General features: G+C 34.5%; 1 protein-coding gene across 2 annotated transcripts in view; it reads right to left on the reverse strand.

Moving 5' to 3' along the window:
* The window catches only part of LOC106868420 (vezatin), a 37552-nt gene extending 13816 nt beyond the window's left edge, over positions 1 to 23736 (reverse strand). For both annotated transcript variants that reach the window (XM_089348973.1, XM_089348972.1), the window contains exons 1-11: positions 23692 to 23736; positions 17264 to 17389; positions 16609 to 16704; positions 15111 to 15256; positions 11347 to 11637; positions 10852 to 10995; positions 10150 to 10297; positions 9920 to 10013; positions 8500 to 8722; positions 7003 to 7220; positions 1403 to 1491 (exon numbers count right to left, since the gene is read on the reverse strand). In XM_089348973.1, coding sequence (XP_089205099.1) covers positions 1403 to 1491; positions 7003 to 7220; positions 8500 to 8722; positions 9920 to 10013; positions 10150 to 10297; positions 10852 to 10995; positions 11347 to 11637; positions 15111 to 15256; positions 16609 to 16704; positions 17264 to 17389; positions 23692 to 23730 — 1614 coding nt within the window. In that variant the 5' untranslated portion in view covers positions 23731 to 23736. The remainder of the gene's footprint in view (positions 1 to 1402; positions 1492 to 7002; positions 7221 to 8499; positions 8723 to 9919; positions 10014 to 10149; positions 10298 to 10851; positions 10996 to 11346; positions 11638 to 15110; positions 15257 to 16608; positions 16705 to 17263; positions 17390 to 23691) is intronic.
* Between the last annotated feature and the right edge of the window lie 77 nt (positions 23737 to 23813).

Consider the following 23813-nt stretch of genomic DNA (forward strand, 5'->3'; position numbering starts at 1 on the left):
CACCAGTTGTCAAGCAGTGGTGGTGGGACAAACAGTCACACACACATAGATATATAGACATATATACAATGGGCTTCTTTCAGTTTCCATCAACCAAATCCATTCACAAGGATTTGGTCGGCCTGAGGCTATAGTAGAAGACACTTGCCCAAGGTGCCACACAGTGTGACTGAACCTGGAACCATGTATTTGGGAAGCAAGCTTCTTACCACACAGCCATGCCTGCACTTCACATTTATTAAATTAGACACTACCTGTGATGCCTTCTTTTGGTTTTGTGTTTTCTTTCTAATTCTATATTTTATTTTAAACATTTCTCCCTCATAAAATTACGTATGTTAATATGCATGAAATTTATTGATACTTGACTATAGACTTTTTGTTCCCATTTGAAGTAGGTAAGCTTTAATAAAGATAATCCATGGAAATTCCACAGCATAAGTCAGCACATTTGAAAACATTATGTTAGTATATTAAACACAAGCAAGGAGTTTCAAAAAATTATTTTGATATCCTGCCATTTAATCAAATATAATCGGGATATAATTGAAATGAATTTCAAAGGTATTGCTTAAATAAATACAAACTATATTTCATATATGATTATGATATGCATATAGGGAAAAGTGTGAGCTTACTCTCTGAATTAAATACAAACATTCTACATTACAAACAGAACCATACAAACTGTATGTGATATACATGTATAAACAGAAATACAAAACATGAACTAATTTAAATCATCATCATCATTATCGTCGTCGTTTAACGTCCGCTTTCCATGATAGCATGGGTTGGACGATTTGACTGAGGACTGATGAAACCAGATGGCTACACCAGGCTCCAATCTGATTTGGCAGAGTTTCTACAGCTGGATGCCCTTCCTAAGACCAACTGCTCTGAGAGTGTAGTGGATGCGTTTACGTGCCACTGGCATGAGGGCCAGTCAGGCGGTACTGGCAACGGCCACGCTCAAAATGGTGTATTTTACGTGCCACCTGCACAGGAGCCAGTTCGGCGGCACTGGCAACGATCTCGCTTGAATGTCTTTACACGTGCCATCCGGCACAAGTGCCAGGAAGGCGATGAAATAGGCATTGTATGCAATCACAGAAAATACTTAACAAACTGTATGAACTGAATGTAATATGAATGGTTTACATAAACATGAGATTAAAATTTTAGATTTACTTCTCAGCATTTCTTTATACACAATGTGAATTTAGAAATTAAAATTATTTACAAAATATGAGAAGTAAAAAGAGGTTAATAAATATATTTAATATCAAGGGTTAGAATTTCAGCAACTCATGTAAGCCACTCCTCATCTCCATCCCAAAATTAACTTTGGTCTGTATAAGAAAAAGAGCTTGGTCTTTAACTGCAATATTTAAAAATTTACCTCATCAACAATTACTGGATTGATATCTTCAGCACAAATTATTTTCTCATCTTTTTCTTTGGTATTAATTTTCGGATTAAGTTTTGGAGCTAAAAATGAAATATAACTTTAAGATAATATTCTCATTCAAAGCAATGCTTAATTTCAGTCGGAATGTTTTTTTAATCTAAAATAAACAAAAATGATGTAATTACATCATATATCATAGCTTGCTCAATTCTTTATACACACACACACACACACACACATTTATATTATATGTATCATTTTATATTGACTTTCCATGCTGGCATGGTTTGGATGGGGTGTCACAGTTGGAATCAGTACTAATTCAGAGGCAGCACTCAGTTAAATGGGCTAGGGAACTAGTGTTTCATTTTCATGTTGGTTTCTATGATTGGATACCCTTCCCAACTGTAACCACTTTAGAGAGTGTACTGGGTGCTTTTTTTCAAGGTACCAGTATTAGAAAAGTGTCACGTCTTCGACAAGGCTAAAAGGTCCACACAACCACACCTTTTACAGAATATATGGGAGGCATTTTTTGTGACACCACTACGGGAGAGTTAACTATTTCCATGAACACATTTCTCTGCTCACTGGCCAAACTGCTTTACAGAAATAAGAAGTGTAAGTGATAGCAGCATGAATGTTAGTCATGGAAGTATGACAGAGAGGGAGTAATGGAGAGTTTAGTATTGTGAGATGGGTATGTATATCGAAAGCAGTATGACTAAGATGGCAGAGAGGTGACAGAAATCTGTTACCTAGGAGATTGAGAGATGACAGGAACCCAGGAAGTATTGGGAAAAAAGAGCAAGAAAAAGTTGGCAGGCTGACTGACACAGGAAGATGACCAGCAGTACAGGAGGGAGGGTAGAAGTAGGCATAAGTGCTCCAATGTAGCCACTTATACATGGGCCAGAGGGATCAAATGATTATATATCAATGTTAGCACAATTCCTTACACACACATGTGCCACATAAAAAGCACCCTGTACACTCTGTAAGTTGGTGAGCATTAGGAAGGATATCCAGTCATATAAAACCATGCCAAAGCAGACATTGGATCCTAGCACAGTCCTCTGGCTTGCCAGATCCTTTTGAACCATCTGACCCATGACAACATGGAGAGTGAATATTAAATGATGACGGTGGTGTAGTGATGACAATACACAAACACACACACACACAGGCGTGTACAAACACACACACACACACACACACACACACACACACACACACACACACACAAAGAATTTGTTCATATGATGATTTCACTAAACAAATAAATTTGTTTACACTGAAATAAAGAAATTAAAAGAATAGCAAGGGTAATATTTTCAGTTTTGAACATAAATTATAAGTAAACTATATAGCTACAGTGTTGTGCAGTTAGGAAAATTAGATAAAGTTTCATTCATCTGCCTAATTTATTACGAACTTAATGATCTACAAGTTTTATCATGTTAATAAGTTGACTTGATAGACCATAAATATAATAATCATTGATAGGTATTTGTTTCATCTACTTCATTCAATAATCCATAGGCAAAGTCACTTAAAAGAAACACTGAGTATTATTACCTGGGTCCAGAATGGAAAAAAGTTTTAAACCATTTTCTCAAATCAATTAATTTTCTTTAGTTAAAATATCAAAGCAATTTCTAATTAAAAGAAGGTCCTTGCTTGTGAAATTTAAGAATACAATAATCAAAAAAAATGTTTATACATCAAAATATTGGTTTCAAATTGTGGCACAAAACCAGCAATTTGGGGAGATGGGGTGGGCCGATTACATCAACTCCAGTGATCAACTGGTACTTATTTTATCAATCCCAAAAGGATGAAAGGTAAAGTCAACCTCGGAAGAATTTTAACTCAGAATACTAAGCATTTTGCCTGGTGTTTTAATGATTCTGCCAGCTCACTGCCTTACAACATCAAAACATTCATTACTAATCATGCAAATTTGATGCTCCATACATACATCATAATGATTACATTTTTACCAATTTCAGTCTTTGGATTGTGATCAAAATGACCATAGTTCTTATTCTTTAAGTCTAGTATTTATCATGTCACTCTAATTTTGCTGAACTTCTAAATTACAGGGATGTAAACAAACCAACACAGAATGTCAAGTGGTGATAGACAAACACAAAAATGTATGCATATAAACACACACATATATACAACAGGCATTCATACAGTTTTCTGCAACCAAGTTCACCTGCAAAGTACTGGTGGATCACGGGCTAAATCAAAGCTTTGTAAGTGGATTTGGTAGATGGAAACTGAAAGAAGCCCATCATATATGTATATGTGTGTTTATGTATTGGTGTCTCCTTGTCTTAATATCACAAACAAGTGTCATTGCTTTACAAATGATAATGAAATTATTGTGTAGAGTGCTCAGGTGCACTACAAATGGTGTCCTCTGTTTCCAATCTTCCATGAAAACATGTTTGGTCATGCGAAAATATTACCTTACTTAGAAACAGTGAATGTTAGTGACAGAAATGGTATCAGTCATAGAAAATATACCAAATTCTATCGAACCTGTGCAAGCATAAAAATGTGGATATTAAAATGATGATGATATTGATGATATATATGCATGTATCTGTGTGGTGCATGTGTGAGTGGGGCTGCCCTACAGTAGCAACTCATTTGCTAGTTGGTGCCCAACCATTGTGTGATGGTGCATATCTTCCACTTGGCCACAATAACCTTCAAGGTGTACAGTGTTTCAGTGCTCCCTTGACTCCTCTATGTCACAAAATGCATGGTCCTCTGCTGCTGGTACATTAAGGCCCTGATACAAGACCAACTTTGTCATCTACGCTCCATCTTGCATAACAAATGGCAGGATCACATTCCTGATGTAGACATCCTATGCTGTGCTGGGGGAAGGCGGTGGAAAGGATATAGTGGAAAGGATGGAGAGCAGCAGAGTCTCAGAGACAGTTTTCCACCCTGAACTGCATTAGGGCAAGCAGAGCCATGGTGGCCAGAGGTTGCAATACAGGGATGTGCTGAAGAACTCCAGCATCTCTCCAGACACCTGGGAAGAGAAGGCCAAGTAGTGCAATGAATGGCACTGATCACTGAAGCTCATAATTCCAGCCACTGAGAAGAAACAACAGAGGGAATATGAAAGAGCGCATGAAAAGAGTCATTTCTCTGTTGCATGAAGTAGATTCACCTGCAGCAGAGATCATCGCGGCTGCAGATCAAGAGCAGGCCTTGTAGCCCACATGCGAGCCTGCTGGAGATGATTACTGAACAAGAACAGCCAATGTCTACCTACGATGGATAGCCGACAACGACAAGGTATGAGTGCGCATTTCTCCTTGTCCTGATGTATAACACACTGACTGTAAACAAAATTACCATCAAGGAAAAACAGTGTAATTTGTTAGCAATCCTCCGTGAAAGCTTATCCAATACCTGAACCATAGAGTGTCCAAAAGATTAGGGTAAATTTTACTTTACTTTGAAACAGGGGAAGGTTGGAGACAGGAAGAGCATCCAACTATTAAAAAACTTGCCTCAACACAATTTCATTTAACCTAATGCATGAAAACAAAGAACAGTGAATGTTAAAACAATGATCATCATCATCATAATGATGACATGATGTTGTACTTAACAATGCAAAGAATCCATTATTTAATCTAAAAAAAAATAAGGTTTTTATATGTTTAGCTGGAAGAGCATGGCTAGGTGGAGGCACATGGCTTAGTGGTTAGGATGCTGGACTCACGATTGTAAGATTGTGGTTCTGATTCCTGAACCAGCCAAAGCGTTGTGTTCTTGAGCAAAACACTTCATTTCATGTTGCTCCAGTCCACTCAGCTGTAGAAATGAGTACCACTAGTGTCACTTAGTGGTTAGGGTGTTGGATTCCCAACTGTAAGATTGTGGTTTCAACTCCTCGACTGGGTGATCCATTGTGTTCTTGAGCAAAACACTTCATTTCACATTACTCAAGTTCATTCAGCTGTAGAAATGAGTTTAGCCTGGAGAGGGATGGGCTCCACCAGGCTTTCTCACCCTAGATACGTTGCATGGCTGCAGCACCCCAACAACCCACAAAGGGTTAAGGGATTTCTCAATTGTAACTGTATATCTTCAGGATGCAGGCATTCCTGAGTGGTTAAGAAGTTTATTTTGCAATCAAAAGATCCTGGGTTCAAACCCAATGTATGGCATCAAAGACAAGTAACCTTTACCACAGCAATGAGTGTGAAATTAGATAGACAGAAAAGATGGAGAAGCAGATTAGATTGCCTGAGAATTATAGTAAAGGCACAAGAACTCTTACACTATAATTCAAGAGTGCATCGTTCAGTTAACCTAACAACTGGAATGTTCATTGTCAATGGAGATCCATTAACTAAATAAATTAATTGCTAGTCAGCAGTATTTTGTTTTAATGCTCTACTGTGCTGTAGAATAACTATATCATCTATGGGTTTTTAGCCAATACTGTATGTACAGACAGCTGTACACACTTTGTTTTCATATACAATGTATTTGTGGATAGAAAAGTAATGATCAGCTAGACTAGTTTCAATCTGATGTTGGTATTTCATCAGCAGCTAAGTATCCTATTTAACTGTTCCTTTACTGTATATCCCCAGATCAGCGTCAGTTGAGGAAACCTATGATCAAAAGCATTTCAGTGATGACCACTCCACTTATTTGTCTTTCAAGCAATGGACTACATTATTCAGTAACTCTTTACATTTAGGGAATATTTGGCTATTTTCTAGCAGACCAAGTAATCTCTTAGATAATCCCTCTTTGGTACTTAATAATAATAATAAGGATCCTTTTTTTCATGAATTATTACATTTTCATGAAAAAATGTTCACCTACTTCTACAATGGCAACATAGTTAATCTTTTTTTATAGATTAAATAAGTACTAGTAATATATTGTGAAAGATTTATTATATGACTTCCTAGCAAATTTTGGGGTCTTGTACTAAAGCTAGAAATCGTTATGTTATTATTCATTGTGGAGTATATTTTGAAGGCATGATTGTCCATACAAGTTCCTGAAGTTAGGTTTTTTGTTTAAAAGTTCAAGGGAGACAACTGTAACAGTATTTATCAACTGATAGATATAAACAGAGCAGTTTTTTGGAGGGTTTTTCTATCACCATTGGAGTCAATAATAATATTTATTATTTATATGGCAAAATGGTATGAACTACAGGAAAATGTGGGTAAAATAAGAATAAGAAAAAAACACAAAAAACGGTAGTTAATTCAAGTTTAAGTAGCAATGACGAAATGATACGAGATAATAAAAAAAATATGTTCTGCAATGAAGATAGGTCCAGTTTAAAATAACATGGGATATTGCATATGATAGAGATGGTAACTATAAATGATATTAAATTCTTGAACCATTAATAGAAATACATTACTAAGTTCAATGGCTAGAAATCATTATTTTGAGCTGTCTACCTTTATGTTCATATAAAATTCAGGATTGAATTTTGTTATGAAAACTGTTTAACCATAGACCTAGAACAATAGATACAATATCTTTAAGTTTTTACAATTTCATAATAGAATACATACTTGGCTCTTGCTGCTTTTTGAACATCTTTTCAAATTTGTCCAAGCCAATTTCATAACAAGCACGGCAGGCCTCAAGTTCAGCTTTTATTGATTGTAAGTGAGAGTACCATTGATTTTCTTTGGCAGTAATTTCACACTCATTTTGTTCGTCGTTGCTTATAACATTTTCTGCATTTACTTCGAAATATTTTTCAAATTCAGAACTCAAATTTGATGACCTTAGAAAAAAAGTCAAAAAAAAAAAAAGGATAAAACAGTGCTTAAAGATATATCTGATGTATATATATTAGCAACGGAGGCAGTCTTAATACCGAGAAGAAATATTTATCTCTGCTTAAACGTGGATGTTCTGTTAGAACAAACTATACAGAGGTAAATACCATGAGAGAAACTCTCATATTTGCTTTTGGTGCAAAATGTAAAATGCACAAATGCATTCTTGCTTATAACTGTGATATAAACAAGAGTGCATTCTGCACCAAAAGCCAATATGAGTTTCTCTCATGGCATCTACTGCAGTATAGTTTGTTCTAACAGAACATCCACGTTTAAATGGGGATAAATAATACCTTGTGTATATTTGCATTCTATTGTGTTATCAGACCTGTGAGATCCAATATTTCAAGAGTTAATTTAACTCCTCTTTTGCCTACCTCATCTGTAGATACTTTTTATTCTCATACTTGCTTATACAACATATATTACATGTTCCCTTCTGTATCTACAGCAATGCAGGTCATAATTTTTGCATATATTGATCAATGTGATTGATATTCTGTGATTTTATCAATATATTTGCCTCATTCGGGTTTCAATGGAACTAACTCAACTTATTTATTTCCAATTCTGGAAGATTATTTCTAATTATTGTCTTATAAGAATCATACTTATTAAACACTCAAACTAATCAGTAAAAGGGTGAAAGACCTCCTTTGGCCATGAATGACCATGGGATTGCACCTAGAAAGTTACCCTCTGAGGCACAAGTTTGAGCAAAGTTGTTTATGGAAGATCAGCAGTTGCCTATGTCACCAATGTTATCCAAGGGAAAAGCAAAGGCCAATACAGCTTGGCACCAGTAATGTTGCAACTCATTTCTACAGCTGAGTGAACTGCAGCAACATGAAATAAAGTGTCCTGTTCAAGACACAACACACTGCCTGGTCCAGGAATCAATCTCACTACCTTATGACTGCAAGCCCGGTGCTCTAACCACTGAGCCATGTATGTGTGTGTGTGTGTGTGGGGGGGGGTGTATATACATACTTGTATACATGTAAGAGAGAGAGAGAGAGAGGAAAAACTTTTGCAGCATGATTAACTACAAACAGGACAAGAATATAGCAAAACACTAGAGAGAACATTTTAAAATTTTATACTTTAATGATATAAATTGTTGTACCTGCATTTATAACTTTTATTCATGTTAGAAAATTTTGCACTTCACCTACCATACACATACACATGTTTGAAATTTACATTACTGAAATACATTACCTACAAAGAGCTGCTTGTAAATGTAGATCTAAACTGTGGACAGCCATATACAAATCTGAAAGGGGTGAACAAGGTTTCTTATCACGAGCATTGAAGGGTTTTGAATCTGGTTCTTGAAAACCACTTCGATGAAATTCATAGCTATTTTTTAGTTTTATATAATTTGATTCCAAGCTACATTTCACACATGCAGCTAAATCATTAGTCGAAGAATTCAGAGTTCCTATAAGAAATTCAAAATAAATATATTTAGATACACCTGATATACCAATATCAAATTTTATAATGAATTCTATCATACAGTGCAATAATTTTCCCTTTAAATTCAGTAATTATCTTGGAATTCACCAAACTTGATTAGTATCATATTATTTAAATTATGCAGTTATTAAAACTGAACCTAGTTACTAAAGATAAATGATTCAACTACTTCAAATTAAGAGAAAAGTTTTCGTTATTTCTAAACAAATTTAATTTTACTTTATTTTTAAAACAAAGCTTTATTTCTATGTGAGTATTTTTATGATGCTCCTCTTGTATTCATAACCATCAAATCATTGTTTAATGTCTGTTTTCCATGCTGGCATGGGTTGGACGGTTTGACTGAGGTTTGGAGAGCCAGCGGCTGCACCAGGCTCCAATCTGATCTGGGAATGTTTCTACAGCTGAATGCCCTTCCTAACACCAACCACTCCAAGAGTGTAGTGGGTGCTTTTTACATGCCACCGGCACAAGAGCCAGTCAGGCGGGCCTGGCATTGATCACCTTAGACCCTTGGTTGGATAATTTCACAAATGATACTATTTTCAAAAAGGTTGGCAAATATTATACTATACTGACCACTCATGTGAAGTAGCTGCAACTAAGAATAGAAATAAAAGGTTTAAATATCATGGAATTAATTTGCTAGTTGAATGACTACAATGTCTTAAATTTAAGCCTTGAAACTTCTTCAAATCTTGTTAGCAGCTTTGTTATGTTGTAAAAAAAATTAAAATGTTACCACTGCTTGTGGTAACAGTAGAATCCTAGTAAATTTGTGATGTTCAGCATCAGTAGGAATACAAATAATTCAAACAACGGAATATATTTAATGCTATGGGGGAAAGGAAAGTCTAACTTTTAAAACCAAATCTTTTACCAAAGAGAGATTAGATACAGCTGAATGAAACAGAAATGGAATATGACCAATTTATTTTAAATAATTTGAACTTGTTAGCTAAACCAATTCATATGAAAATTTTAAATTTACAAATCCTTCTGACACATATCAGAAGAAAGTCATGGATAGGAAAATAAAGAACTAATTCTATGCCAATCAGAATGGCAACGTTAAAGGGGAAATTATATGGAAAATGGTTTTAATAAAATAAATATTTTCTGATAAGAATATCATGAGATTTAACAAAAATTTTTTAACCTTTCTGATCTTCAGGAAGAGCATTGATACAGAAACAGAGAGCAAGTCGTCGTAGAAGCTCTGATTGCTGCATATTATACAGGTACATCATAGCCTATAACAAACCAAAGTAGGAAAAATTCTTTAAGAAACGATGTTTATATCAATTACGAAAAAACAAATGTGGTTTTAAATCAAAGGGGTTGCCTTTACAGTAAATTATTATTATGAAAAGTTAAAAGAAAACTTACCTTTAAAGCAGTTACAGAAAAGTCATCAGTCAGTTTACTTAAATTGTCATTATTGTCTTCACTAAGTTGCAGACTTGGTCCATAATCTTCCAAAGGAATATGTGCTAAATAAGTAGATGCTTTATCTACTTCTTCCACTAATGGATGTCTTTTGTTAGTCAAGAAAACTAAAGTAACATAATGGTTTGGTTTAATAATTTGCACTGAATATAAATTATTTTGGAAAACACACTAACAAATAAGAGAGGATAAACATTTTCGTATTAAAAAAATTGGAAATAAAATAATTTTACTGAATTATTTTAGTGAATATTTATTTTGGAAATTGTTCATTTATGTAGGGAATTCAGATAATTGTGGCTCAGAAGGTTTAGGCAAAGCATTTAGTGTTGAATTTAGAGGAATGAAACACTGTAAGGACAAAGAAAGAAATAAGTTTGGGTGAAAGTAATATGCACTTGTTTAAGTGAGTGAAGCACAAGCTGTTATAGTTGTAGAAGACAAGAAAAATTGCATCTCTGAGCTAGTGGTTGTAGAGTGTTGGGGAATGGTTCTTTATCAGTCAACTTTATGGATTGTAACAGGGAAGATTCAGTCAAGATAATGAGTGCATAAAAGCAACACCACCTTCTTAGCAATACTTTAATGTAGAGCCACATTTAAGCTTTCCACCTGGTCAGCAACTATTCAAGAAAAGGATACATATTCAGGAGAATATTAGTTGATTTCCGGCAAAACAGCATATTACTACGAGCAGTGATGAAAACTAATTTACGGAGTTCAGGACAAAGACGATTGTATTTGTAAGCAGACTGTCCAGATTTTATAGTCATCTGACTGCTTACCCTGCAAAGTAAAGAAATTTGGTCTTACAAGTAAGAATCACACAAAAGTAATTTGTATTAAAACAATTTCAAATAAGTTTGAAATAATATGAGTTATTTTTATTAATTCTGCTTAGATTTTAAGTTCAAATTTAGAACTGTCACAAGTAATGTATATATTAAAATGTATATATTAATGTATATATTAGAATTTTAAAGATTTAAATTTACAGCAAATAAATTTAGTCACAAAAAGATTAAATAATCATCGAATATAAAAAAAAAGCAAATAACAAGAGAAATTACTTTCTCTCCTTTTGAAACGATATTAATTAATGTTTGGTAATTTTCAAATGCAGAAGTTATCACTTACAATGTAAATCCTCTTTGGACAAGTTCTACTTCTTGAATCAATCGCAATGATTTCTTGAAAAGCAAGTATGACTCCTCAATCTGTTGAACAAGGGCTTTGATACAGCTTGTTGTGTGTTTCAAATTTAATATGTGCCAAAGTATTCCAAGCGAGAGGACAATCAGAAAGAGGATATAAAATTTTACTAATGCTCGAAACAAACAAATGTTTGGGTTCATAATAAGAATAGCAGCCACTGGACTGTAAAGGCACAATAAATACAGCGAAAGGAAGATAAGGATTGGGTACAAACTGAAAAATAAAAACAGAATAAATCATGTTTTTGGTTATTTTAATCATTTCGTATCATGGAGACAATCGAAAAAATCGTATCATAGGAATTATATATAATGAAAAATCTAAGGAAAATGATAGGTCTTCTAAATTAATTCCTCAACATTTAGAATCTGTTAACCTAAATAGCAACTACACTTCCTACTGAATGATTTTAAAAATAAAATTGAAGGACATTTTAGACAACTGAAGTGTTTATTTCACCTGTTCAACAGAGAGGACGAGAGTATACTACAGAGCTACATATAAAAAATGCAAGAAGTCACTTTTGCATTAAATGTACACATAACTTATCCACAAATACACTAGCTCAATGCTTCAATTAATATGTGTCACCAACTAATGTACTGATATGCAAATGACCACAGGCAGGAAGTATTGTTCATTATATTTTTCATAAGTAGCTGTATACTGTGCCCTCTCAAAAGAAGAGATGAAGTAAATATTTCTTGTTAAGCTTGTGAATAAGTAAAACCTAGCTGAGATGTACTTCAACCCATTTTATAAGTATAACTACACATCATTCTAAGGTTTTACTATAGGATCTATTTGCACAGAGAGACAAAATTTATCTTTCTTAAAACACCTGCAGGTAAATTTATTTACAACTTAGCGATGAACAATGTCTCAGTATTTTAGTTAACATATTAGCATAGTACACCATTTTTATTTTGTTGACACTGCTTTAGGTAGAGTATCTGCCTCTTGTTGCTATAATCTTGATGATAAAATCTTGCATTATTGTCACCATCTATGTGTATTTTTTTTTTTTTGGTTGTTGTGATAAAACATCATCATCATTTTAACACCCCCTCTTCCAGGCATACATGGGTTAGACAGAATTTATTGAGACAAATTTTACGGGTGGATGCCTTTCCTGTCCTCAACCTTCACCTGATTCCAAGTAAGGTAATATATATGTATGTGTGTATGTTGGTTAAACAATGCCTTGTGAGTGAATTTGGTAAACGGAAATTGTGTGGAAGCTTATTCATCATTTGACATCCACTTTTCATGTTGACAGGGGTGGGGCGGTTTGACGGGGAACCAGTCAAGGTGCAAGGCTGTGTCAAGCTTCAATGTCATATTTAGCATGGTCTCTATTGCTGAATGCCCTTCCTAATGCCAACTCCTTTACAGAGTGTACTTGGTGGTTTTGGTGTTCTCCTTTTATTTTGTGCCACTGTCACTGGTGTGGTTGTCATGTAACTTGCAAGACAGAAAAGAACAGAGAAGGAAGAGAAGAGAAGAAACAAAAAAATCTCCCACTATTAAGAAGTATTTGAAAGAGGAAAGTGAAGGTGAGTGACTGTATTCCCTATATATATATATGTAGGAGCACTCCATTGGTTATGACAATGAGGGTCCCAGCTGATATGATCAACAGAACAGCTTACTCATGAAATTAACATGCAAGTGGCTGAGCACTCCACAGACATGTGTACCCTTAATAGAGTTCTCAGAGAGATTCAGCGTGACATAGCGTGCGACAAGACTGGCCCTTTGAAATACAAGTCCTACTCATTTTTGCAAGCTGAGTGGACTGGGGCAACATGAAATAAAGTGTTTTGCTCAAGGACACAATGCGTCACCGGGAATTGAATTCACGACTTTACAATCATGAGTGGAATACCCTAACCACTAAGCCACTCTTGCACCACTTTCACTTGATTGATCATTCCCTGTAACACCCATCTGTGTTCAGAGTGGCCTTGCACAGAGGCCATCCAAACTCTTGCCTCCATTGTGAACAGGAACTTATTTTCTCTCTCCATTCTTCAGTCCTTCATGGTCTCAATTCTTCAACTGTCTTCATCTAATTCCACATCCAGCCATAGAAATCGTGCCAAACCAGACATGGGGTCTGGGCAGCTCTTTGCAGAGGGTGAAAGTGTTAACAAGAACAAGACAGTAAAAACAATAAAAACAGTAAATATACATACATTGAGGAAATGACAAAGGATCTAAGTGATTGGCACTCTGCCATACTCAAGAAGACTTGTCTATTTCAGCAAAAATAATGAAGTCTCAAAGATATACCATTAATATCTATGCCTCACACTATTCTGCACTTGTCAAGCCTTCCTCACAACTCATCTTTTGTCTTTCTAACTGTGGCACTATTTCCTCAGCTGCTGTAATTATATGAGAGCAGAGCTGCACATATCTCATTCCTGCCTTTATGTTACCAGTTATCCCTTTCCTTGGAGCCACTTCCCTTATCGTCCATTCTTTACCACTTTCTTTTCCACGGAATGCCCCTTTCCCCTAAACACCCTCTCATACCTGCTAACAGCCCCTTCTGTTACTCACTTTATCCACTCTTACATACCTCTGACCTCCATCTTTTTCACTGTGCATCTTCTCTCTCCCTCACTTGACATCATCTCCCTATGGTTTTATCATACTGGTACTCTCCACCACCCCTTTTTTATATATTGCTATCTATCACCTACTCTTCCCTGACCCCCTCCCATTTTCCTTTACCTCCCCACTCCAAACTGAGATTAACCATTATCTACATCACCGCCCATATTCATTATTCACTGCATTCACCTCTATCCACATCTTTAATCGTCTATCACTCTTCCTTCACACTCTAACAAACCCTCCCACTAACCCATCCTCAATTTTCTATTTATCCACCTTCTTGTACCTTGAGGGTATATACTGACACCTCATCTCCACCATTCTTTTTCCTTTCCTACAGGAGTAGCCATATATCTCATCTACAGCAAGACATCTGTTAACAAAACTAACTCGCTCAATACTGCACCCCCATTCTGTTTTATGAGTTACTCAGTGATCTCACTACTACCGGAGAGACAAACACAAAAAAAGCCCCCAGTATACTTGTAAAGTGGTTGACATTAAAAAGAGCAGCCAACTGAAGAAACCATGCCAAAGCAGACATTGGAATTCAACACAGGCCTCTGGATCATTGAATTCTGTTGAACCGTCTGACCCATGCAAGCATGGAATACGGATGTGAGACAATGATGATGATATGCATATGTGAGTGTGTGTGCATGTAATGTACATACAAACAGATAGATGACAGCCTACTGTGCAGTTTCCATCCATTAAACTGCCCACACAAACTATTAGAATTAATCTTACCAACACTAAATACTATACATTTTCTAAATAATTTATATAATTAGCTAAAAGTAACATATTTCTCAATAGTTTTTGTGAATAAATTTAGCATTCAAGGAATTTTTTTTTTACAGTTTTATAGCATTAGATCATCAAAACAGAAAAATTATTGATATTTATCAGTAATCTTTTTTATCCATATTCCTTAAGCATATAATTATCTGTGACACTATGGGTGTCTTATTCAACATCTAGTTCCCGTATCAGCATGAGTCATTTTACTAACTTTTTTAGGAGAGGGGAAAAGTGTTTTCAGAAGTTTTGCAACCTACCAGCATAATATGAATGTTTGAGGCTTCAAAGCCTTTCCTACATTTTCTGTTTCCACTATGAAATTTTCTAGAAATATTTTATCATCATCTTCCAAAGATTTGCTGTGAGCCACTTGATGTAGAATCTGACAGTTGAAATGGCAATACTATAAAAGTATAAAATAATAAAAAAAAAACTGTGCTTTATTTCTCATTTGTAATAAGAAAATTAACTGCCAACATGTATGCTTTTCTAGAATATAAGTTTGAAAATAGCACTCAATATCATGTGTGTGTGTGTGTGTGTGTGTGTGTGTGTGTATACACACACACACTAAGGAAACTCCTCAATGTGTGCAGTATAGTGATAAATGTTCAATATAACTAATTCTGAAAAAAAAGTGTGATCTTATACAGTCAAACTTCAGTTATCTGGGGATACAAGACCTCAAGCTTCTGTAAATATTATTTAATTATCCAAACTATGTGAAACCCAAATTGAAGATTAATATTGGCACTGCTTTTTCATACTTTATTCACTGTAATTAAAAATAAGTTCAAATTATTGAGCAACACATAACGACATTATAAGTGATGATCTTGTCTTTTGTTTACAGTTACCAAAAATACGTGTTAACAGTTTCACTAATTTGTTTTGACACTTTAAACAGTGTTAAAATAATTTCAACTCATCAAAATGATAAGACATGCTTAAGGATGTGCTTTTATTTACACTATCACTTTCTTTCGAGTCCATATCTGTTTCAAGTATTCAAGTTTGCAGTTGTTACTATGTCTGAGAAGAGGAAGAAATGCCATTGATAATCAAACAGAAAATAAAATTTGACAGCATCTGAATCATGGTGAAAAAGTATTGAAAATTGCAGAGGAATACATTTTATCAACTGAATGACAAAAATTCTGTAAACATGCTTTTTTTACATAGTGGTTAGAGCATTAGGCTCACAATCATGAGGTAGTAAGTTTGAGTCCCAGACCAGGCTGTGTGTTGTGTTCTTGAGCAAGACACTTTATTTCACATTGCTCTAGTTCACATGGCTGTAGAAATGAGTTGCGACATCACTGGTGCCAAGCTGTATTAGCCTTTGCCTTGGGCAATATCAGTGGTGCATAGAGGAGCAACTGCTGGTCTTCTATAAACAACCTTGCCTGGACTTGTGCCTCAGCAGGGAACTTTGTCATTCATGGGGGTCTCCCTTTCTCCCACTTTCAAGAAGACTTCCTTTGTTTACAATCAAATCAATCATCCAAACATAATTACTCCTTGCCTATCTTGTCTGATTGACCAATGTCTTACTATACTTCTTTACTTAATAATTTTGGTGTAGTATCAAAAAAAAATTCCTCTGAACTCTGCTAACTGATAGAAATGAAAATCATGAGTTCCATATTCAGCAGTGAAGAATCATTTTCATTTGTCACAAATATTCTGGGTAACTTATTTATCAATAAGAAATATTAACTCAACAAATCATCAAAGTAAATAATTAAACCTCACCATTTGTATGATAAAAAGATCAAATGATGAAAACTCTTTCAGTTTTCTAAAGACCTGTTTTAGAAGCTCCATATTAGTTTGCACATCGTTAGGCTTCTGAAAAATAAATTAATAAATGAAGTTAAAAGTGTGTTGAAAAGAGTGTTTCTTTTGATAAAGCACAAGTCTTTACGTTTTAGAGGTGGGAAAAAATATGAATCAAATGCTAAGATTTTCATTGTCATCATCATCACCAGCAGCACCATCATCATTTACAGTTTACTTTTCCATACTTGCATAGGTCAGATAGAATCTGTTGAGACAGAATTTCTACAGCTTGGCACCCTTCCTGTTGTCAATTCTCATGTGTCTAAGCTAGGTAATATTTTCCCCATAGGTAAACATGTTTTCAAGGAAGACTAAAAATGAACAATCTCACTTGCATGATAATGATGCTCATTTATAACCACCATCTGATGTCTGACAGAGGCACACACACACACACACACACACACACACACACACATACATGCAGCCCAGCATAGTAGTATAAGACACTTGTCCAAAGTACCAAGCAGTGGAAACCATGTGGTTGGGAAGCACACTTCTTACCGCACAGTCACAACCACACAAAATGATACAAAAATAAATTATGAGAAAATAAAGAGGAACTAACTTCTGGTGGGAAAGCAGCAACAGATTCATTTTCAACGTCCTCTTTAGGCTCAGAGCTTTTAGTGGATTTCTCAACTGGTATATCAGTAACCCCTGCATCAACAAGGTGCTTATAAAGGGCAGAGTTCTGCAAAAGTATAAAAAATATATTTGTAATTAAATCATGCATGAAACTTCTGTGAAGGCTAAAAGTAAAAATATTTTGAATAATTTGCATGCATATTTCAGATGTTCATCAGTTCAGATCTAGCAGAAACTAATGAGTTTTCTTAGAAAACAAGTGGGAGGGGACTAGTCAATTACATCAATCCAAATGTTTCACTGGTACTTAATTTATCAACTCTGAAAGGATGAAAGTTAAAGTCAACCTCGGCAGAATTTGAATTCAGAATGTAGTGACAAGCGAAATACCGCTAAGCATTTCATCAACGATTCTGCCAGCTTGCCACCTTCTTAATGATAATAATAATAATAATAATAATAATAATGCTAATAATAATAATAATAATAATAATAATAGTGTTAAATTGTATTACAAAGTCAACAACTTTGAGAGGAAAGGTTTAGTTTTTTAACTGATAGAAATGTCAATTTCTCAATTTCTGATTCATATTTGAATGGTACAAAATCCATTGGCCCAGGATTGGACTCAACACTGGGGTCTAGCGAAACCAACAAGGTTGACAAGCCAATTGTAAGAAGGAATAAAATGCAAAAGCTGTAATTTACATTATGATTCTCCTTAGACACCCAGCTGCTTTGGTAACTTCCAGAATTTCTGTATGTTCCAATTCTTTTTCTGTGTACCATGAAAACAATCATCTCAGTCTACTTGATTTTGATATTCTAAAAGGATTGACGTAACTCTTCAAAAAGGTAAACAGACAAGACAAAGAGTGCGATGCGATTATAACTTTTTCTAGTTTGCATGTTTCCAGAAATGGCTTGTTAATCCTGTTAGTTTCGCTAGACCTCAGTGTTGAGCCAATCCTGGGCCAATGGATTTTGTATGATTCAAATATAAATCAGAAATTGAAAAATCAACTTTTCTATCAGTTGAAAAAACTTAATCGTTTTCGTGCTATAATCAAAAGCCATTTATCATTTCTGAAAGCATGCCAACTAGAAAAAGTTATAATTGCATTGAGTTCTTCGTCTTGTTTGTTTACCTTTGTGAAGAGTTACATCAATCCTTTTAAAATATCAAAATAATATAATAATAATAATAATCCTTTCTACTAAAGGCACAAAGCCTGAAATTTCCAGAGAGAGGGCTAGTCAATTACATTGACCCCAGTGTTTCACTGGTACTCAATTCGTCAACCCCGAAACACTGAAAGGCAAAGGCAACCTCAGTGGAATTTGAACTCAGAATGTAAAGACGGGTGAAACGCCGCTAAGCAATTTCTCCAGCATGCCACCAGAGGAAGAAGAAGAAGAAGAAGAAGAAGAAGAAGAAGAAGAAAGAAGAAGAAGAAGAAGAAGAAGAAGAAGAAGAAGAAGAAGAAGAAGAAGAAGAAGAAGAAGAAGAAGAAGAAGAAGAAGAAGAAGAAGAAGAAGAAGAAGAAGAAGAAGAAGAAGAAGAAGAAGAAGAAGAAGAAGAAGAAGAAGAAGAAGAAGAAGAAGAAGAAGAAGAAGAAGAAGAAGAAGAAGAAGAAGAAGCATATGATAGGTTTATATTATTATTATTATTATTATTTAGCCAGAAGAGAAAGAGTAGTGCCCAAGACTTAAAAGTTCCATTCAGGGCTCCTGAGACTGATGTATGCTAGCCTGAGACTAGATACCTGGCCGGAATACTAGTCACCCAAAGACGTTAAGTCATATGGTGAATTATCTCCTACCCAAATGTCAATGACAAAATGAAAAAAAGGAACAGAATGAAACAGAAAAAAAAATCACTTTGAGAAACTACTTTAATCGTTTACTTTAACATGAAGCTTAAAAAGAAACCAATACCAAAACTTAATACAAAACATTATGAGCAATGTGTGTATGGAATAAAACTATGGCATATTTGAAAATAACAAAGTGAACATATTTAACAGGGAAAAATAATTATTCTTGTGATATTTTAGGTCTTTTTTTTTTTTAAATGAGATTATTTCTTAAGAAATGACAAATCGAAAAAATATCCTATATTTGAAGATAATTCCTCATCCTTCTTTGCTATATGTTAAAGATGTGTGTGTGTGTGTGTGTGTGTGTGTGTGTGTGTGTGTTTGTGTGTGTGTCTCTCTCTCTCAAACATAAATAATTTAATGGTACATAAAAAGATCTCGTCAGTACATTTCCTTGCTACATATTTGTAACTTAATTATTTTCTGACACAAGACTTTAACTATATAGGCAAGGAGGAATGATATGCAGTTATGCACACTTGTAGTAATTGATTATAGTGCTGCAATATCAATCATCTAAATGAACACTTTCCAGCATAATTTAAATTACTGAGGGAGTAACGAATGCTATAAGCTTAATATTAGAGCTAAGGATTTTATTAATATGTTAAATATTTGATAGGAAATGAATAAAGGTATGGTTAAATAATAGGTATATACTGATAGGAAGAATTAATTATATGAAAGGTGGACCAGTATATAAACAGGCTTCAAATCATTAACAGGGAAATTTGAAGAATGGAAACAGAGCTTACACAATATTTAGGGAGAGCTAGGCAGCAAGCTGGCAGAAACGTTAGCATGCCGAGTGAAATGCTTAGCAGTATACTGTCTATCTTTATGTTCTGAGTTCAAATTCCACCGAGGTCGACTTTGCCTTTCATCCTTTCAGGGTCAATAAATTTAATATCAGTTGCATACTGGGGTCAATCTAATCGACTGACTCCCTCCCCAAAAATTTCGGGTCCTGTGAATATTTAGGGAGAGCTGAGAAGAGGGGAAGTAAAGTGAATTCATTTTCTCAGGCATTAATAGCATTAGTAATATCATTATTCATACTATTAGACATGAAGGATACACCAAAATGACAGCAGGAACATGTGCTTGAAGAGATAGTAGCATTGCATAGAACAATTTCAGCTGCTGCTTCATAATTATATTAGAAATTGTGATAAGAGTGAAAAATTATAAGGAGAAAGTTGAAAGTGCAGATATACCAAAACAGAAAACTGAAAGACCATCATATATGCATATACATGTGTATGTATGTGCATGTATATATATATATATATATATATATATATATATATATATGTATGTATGTATGTATATATGTGTGTGTCCTTTTGTCTCTGTCCCTCCATCACCACTTGACAACCAGTGTTTGTGTGTTTACATCCCTGTAACTTTGCAGTTCAGCAAAATAGATCAATATAATAAGTACTAAGCTTTAAAAAATGAGTCCTGGGGTTGATTTGTTTGACTAAAACCCTTCAAGGTGGTGCTTCAGCATAGCCACAATCAAATGACTAAAAGAATGAAAGAATGTTTTAATTCAGTTAAAATATAAAACTCAAGTAGAGCTGTGTTAACCAACAAGTGACTGCTGTTATACAACTTTGGGGGGGGGGGGGGAGATAAAATTGTGTTGCTGTCATCACAACTCTGCAACTGAATGATACACTGACTAAACCATTACATTTAGCAACATTAGCCTTGATAAAGTGATGAGCTGGCAGAATTGTAAGCACACCAGGTAAAATGTTTAGTGGTATTTCATCCATCTTTACATTCTGAGTTCAAATTCTGCTGAGGTCGACTTCACCTTTCATCCTTTCGGGGTCGATAAAATAGGAACCAGTTGAGCACTGGGGTCAATGTAATTGATTTACCCTCCCCCCCCCCCATCCCAAATTGCTCGGCCTTGTGCCAAGATTTGAAACCAATATTAGCTTTGATAAAGGCTATCACTGTCAGATAAATTACAATATCAAATAATTACAATATTAAAGAGTGTATAAGACAAAAATGCTGCAATTAAGTCAAAATACTTAACCCTATAGCATTCAGATTACTCTGCCAAATATAATGCTTAAGTATTCACATCATTTTGAATTAATCATGGCTTATCAAGTACTCCGAGATTTCAATTATGTGACTGTTTATTTTTAGAATGACACTGAAAGGTGGGTGTGAAAGGTCAGATCTGGGTAATTTGAACATAAAGCAGGTAGAATATTTTGGATTGGATATGGCCAGTTTAAATGCTAATGGGTCAAAGTTGAAGTCCATACAATGGAATTGGTTTATAATGGTATCCTGTGGTGTTTATTATGTGATTTGTACATTTGAGAATAAAGGCCCTATTTTCTCACACTTGTAACATATGGCATTTCTTGCTGCATATTTTCTGCATTAATGTCTATACTCCCCACCAAAAAAAAAAAAAAAAAAAAAAAAAACTTCTGAGTATTGTAAGTCCTGAAATAGTTTCCTCTCTGATGTCCTTTGTAACAGCAAGAGTATTTACAAGGAAGGATATCCAGATTACGAACACCAACATACTTTAAAGCTAAGGCTAATGCTTTGGCTTTCCTGAATAATATACTGGTTAAAATTAATCCAGAAATTAAAGCACCCATTATCAAATTTTTCATATACAGTCCAGATGATATTGCATTAAAGTTACTTTCTTCATCCAGGAGTTTTAAGGCTTGAATAACATAATCAACGGATTCATTTGGTTGTAGTTTGTGAGTCACAAGATAATCTCACAAAAACCTTTTTAATATTTAAATAATGCAGATAAGGCGACAGGGTGGCTGAATCGTTACTGCACTGGACAAAATGTTTATTAACATTTCTTCTAGCTCTTAACGTTCTGAATTCAAATTCAACAAAAGTTGACTTTGCATTCCGTCCAATCAAGATTGATAAAATAAGTGCTGGAGTCGACTAGCCTCCTCTAACAAAATTTCAGGCCTCGTACCTGTATTAGAAAGGATTCTCATAATGCAAGTACCCTTTAGGTAATTTACCATATCATAATCTGCGATAAATTTGAATATTTTGTGAGACATGGAGCTTATGATGGAATGCAGTCTGTCGAGGTCAAGAATATTAAGAAAATGTTTGGAACATATTTAACCAGAGTTCTACATTTAAAAGCCCCAATACAATTCTTTTTTAATCTATATCTGCCTCGATAAAGAGATCAACACTAACTGAGAAAGAGCTATATTGAGCCTTTCGACACATAGTCCATATTTAATTTCGTTGAAATTAAATTGCCTCAAAAAGTAACCTTAAGAGATTCCTAAACCGACTACTTTATTCAATGAATAATGTTGCGTACAGGTCAAGAACCAGCTTCGGTAAGGGAGAGCACTCGCTCAGTAAGCGAGAATAATTAAAATAACAGAGAAGTACAACAAATGCACTTTCAAAAATAAAACAAACATTTAAATAAAGTACTATATAAATTAAATTGTCAACATGTGTCATAGGACTGAATAAGAAACGATATTTTTTTATTTTATGAATATACTATTATCTAATCTGAGAGCAATATTGAGTTTATATACAAATAACAATAAAGTATTTTGCCAGCAATATATTTCCTTTCCATTCTAAAAACACTTGTCTTCATTTTTACATTTAAAAAAAATCATAGATTTCACTTTTATTAAACTCACACAAACACACAAATAATAATAATAATAACAACAATTTTGTATATTCATATTCTCTAAGTCAAACTATAAATTACATTTCTAAATAAACACGAATAGTTTTCAAACTCAACACACCTTATAATCTGTTGAGTGAGGTCACACTGACTGTGCTCCAGCGAAAAATTATCTAGTAGAATTAAATATATTTTCATGTTTTTAATGCATTTCTATCAATATTGTTTTTAATTAGCCCGATTTCATTTTGACAAACCACTGCAGATAAGACCTGTTAGGCTGTTCTCATTCAATTATGCCAAGAATGTGCAAGTGTCAATTCTTTTGATTTTCATTATAAATTAAAGAAAATGTCACGCCACCCACCTAAGAAACGAACTGGCGTCGAATATAATATTAGAAATAAATAATGATTCTTTCAAATCGTTTTTCAAAATAATTATTTCATTCTTCTCAAAGAATATGGAAACACAGAAGAAATAAAACGAAAACAAGAAAATATCGATTTAAGTGGAGACTGGCATATGCTAAAATTCAATAGTTGCAGGGCAGGAGTGGATTCTCACAGGTAAAAATGACAAAAAATAAATTCATTATCTTTAACAAATTTACGAGAAAAATATTTGATATTAAATTACGACATATAAACAACAAACAGATCTACAGGCTGTTTGTCAGCAATCGGTTGTAAACATGCAATTAAAATGGGTTTCATTTCAGTTGCATGTTTACAATTTAAACAAAATTAGAACAGACTGACCTTGCTTTATAGCATACATTCCGAAGCATGCACACAAAAAGGCATAACAAGCCAGAACTAAAGCAACTTTTATACAAACCTCGAAAATAACATCTTCCTCGCAATCGTCTGTCGCCATCGCTGCAGTCCCACAATGCTCTGCTCTCAGTAATTATGGAAGAGCGTCGTCTGCACAATTTCAGATACCGTTTCACACTCTCT

This window comes from Octopus bimaculoides, chromosome 3 (assembly GCF_046866305.1).
Source record: "Octopus bimaculoides isolate indiv1 chromosome 3, ASM4686630v1, whole genome shotgun sequence".
In the NCBI taxonomy this organism is placed as follows: Eukaryota; Metazoa; Mollusca; class Cephalopoda; order Octopoda; family Octopodidae; genus Octopus; species Octopus bimaculoides.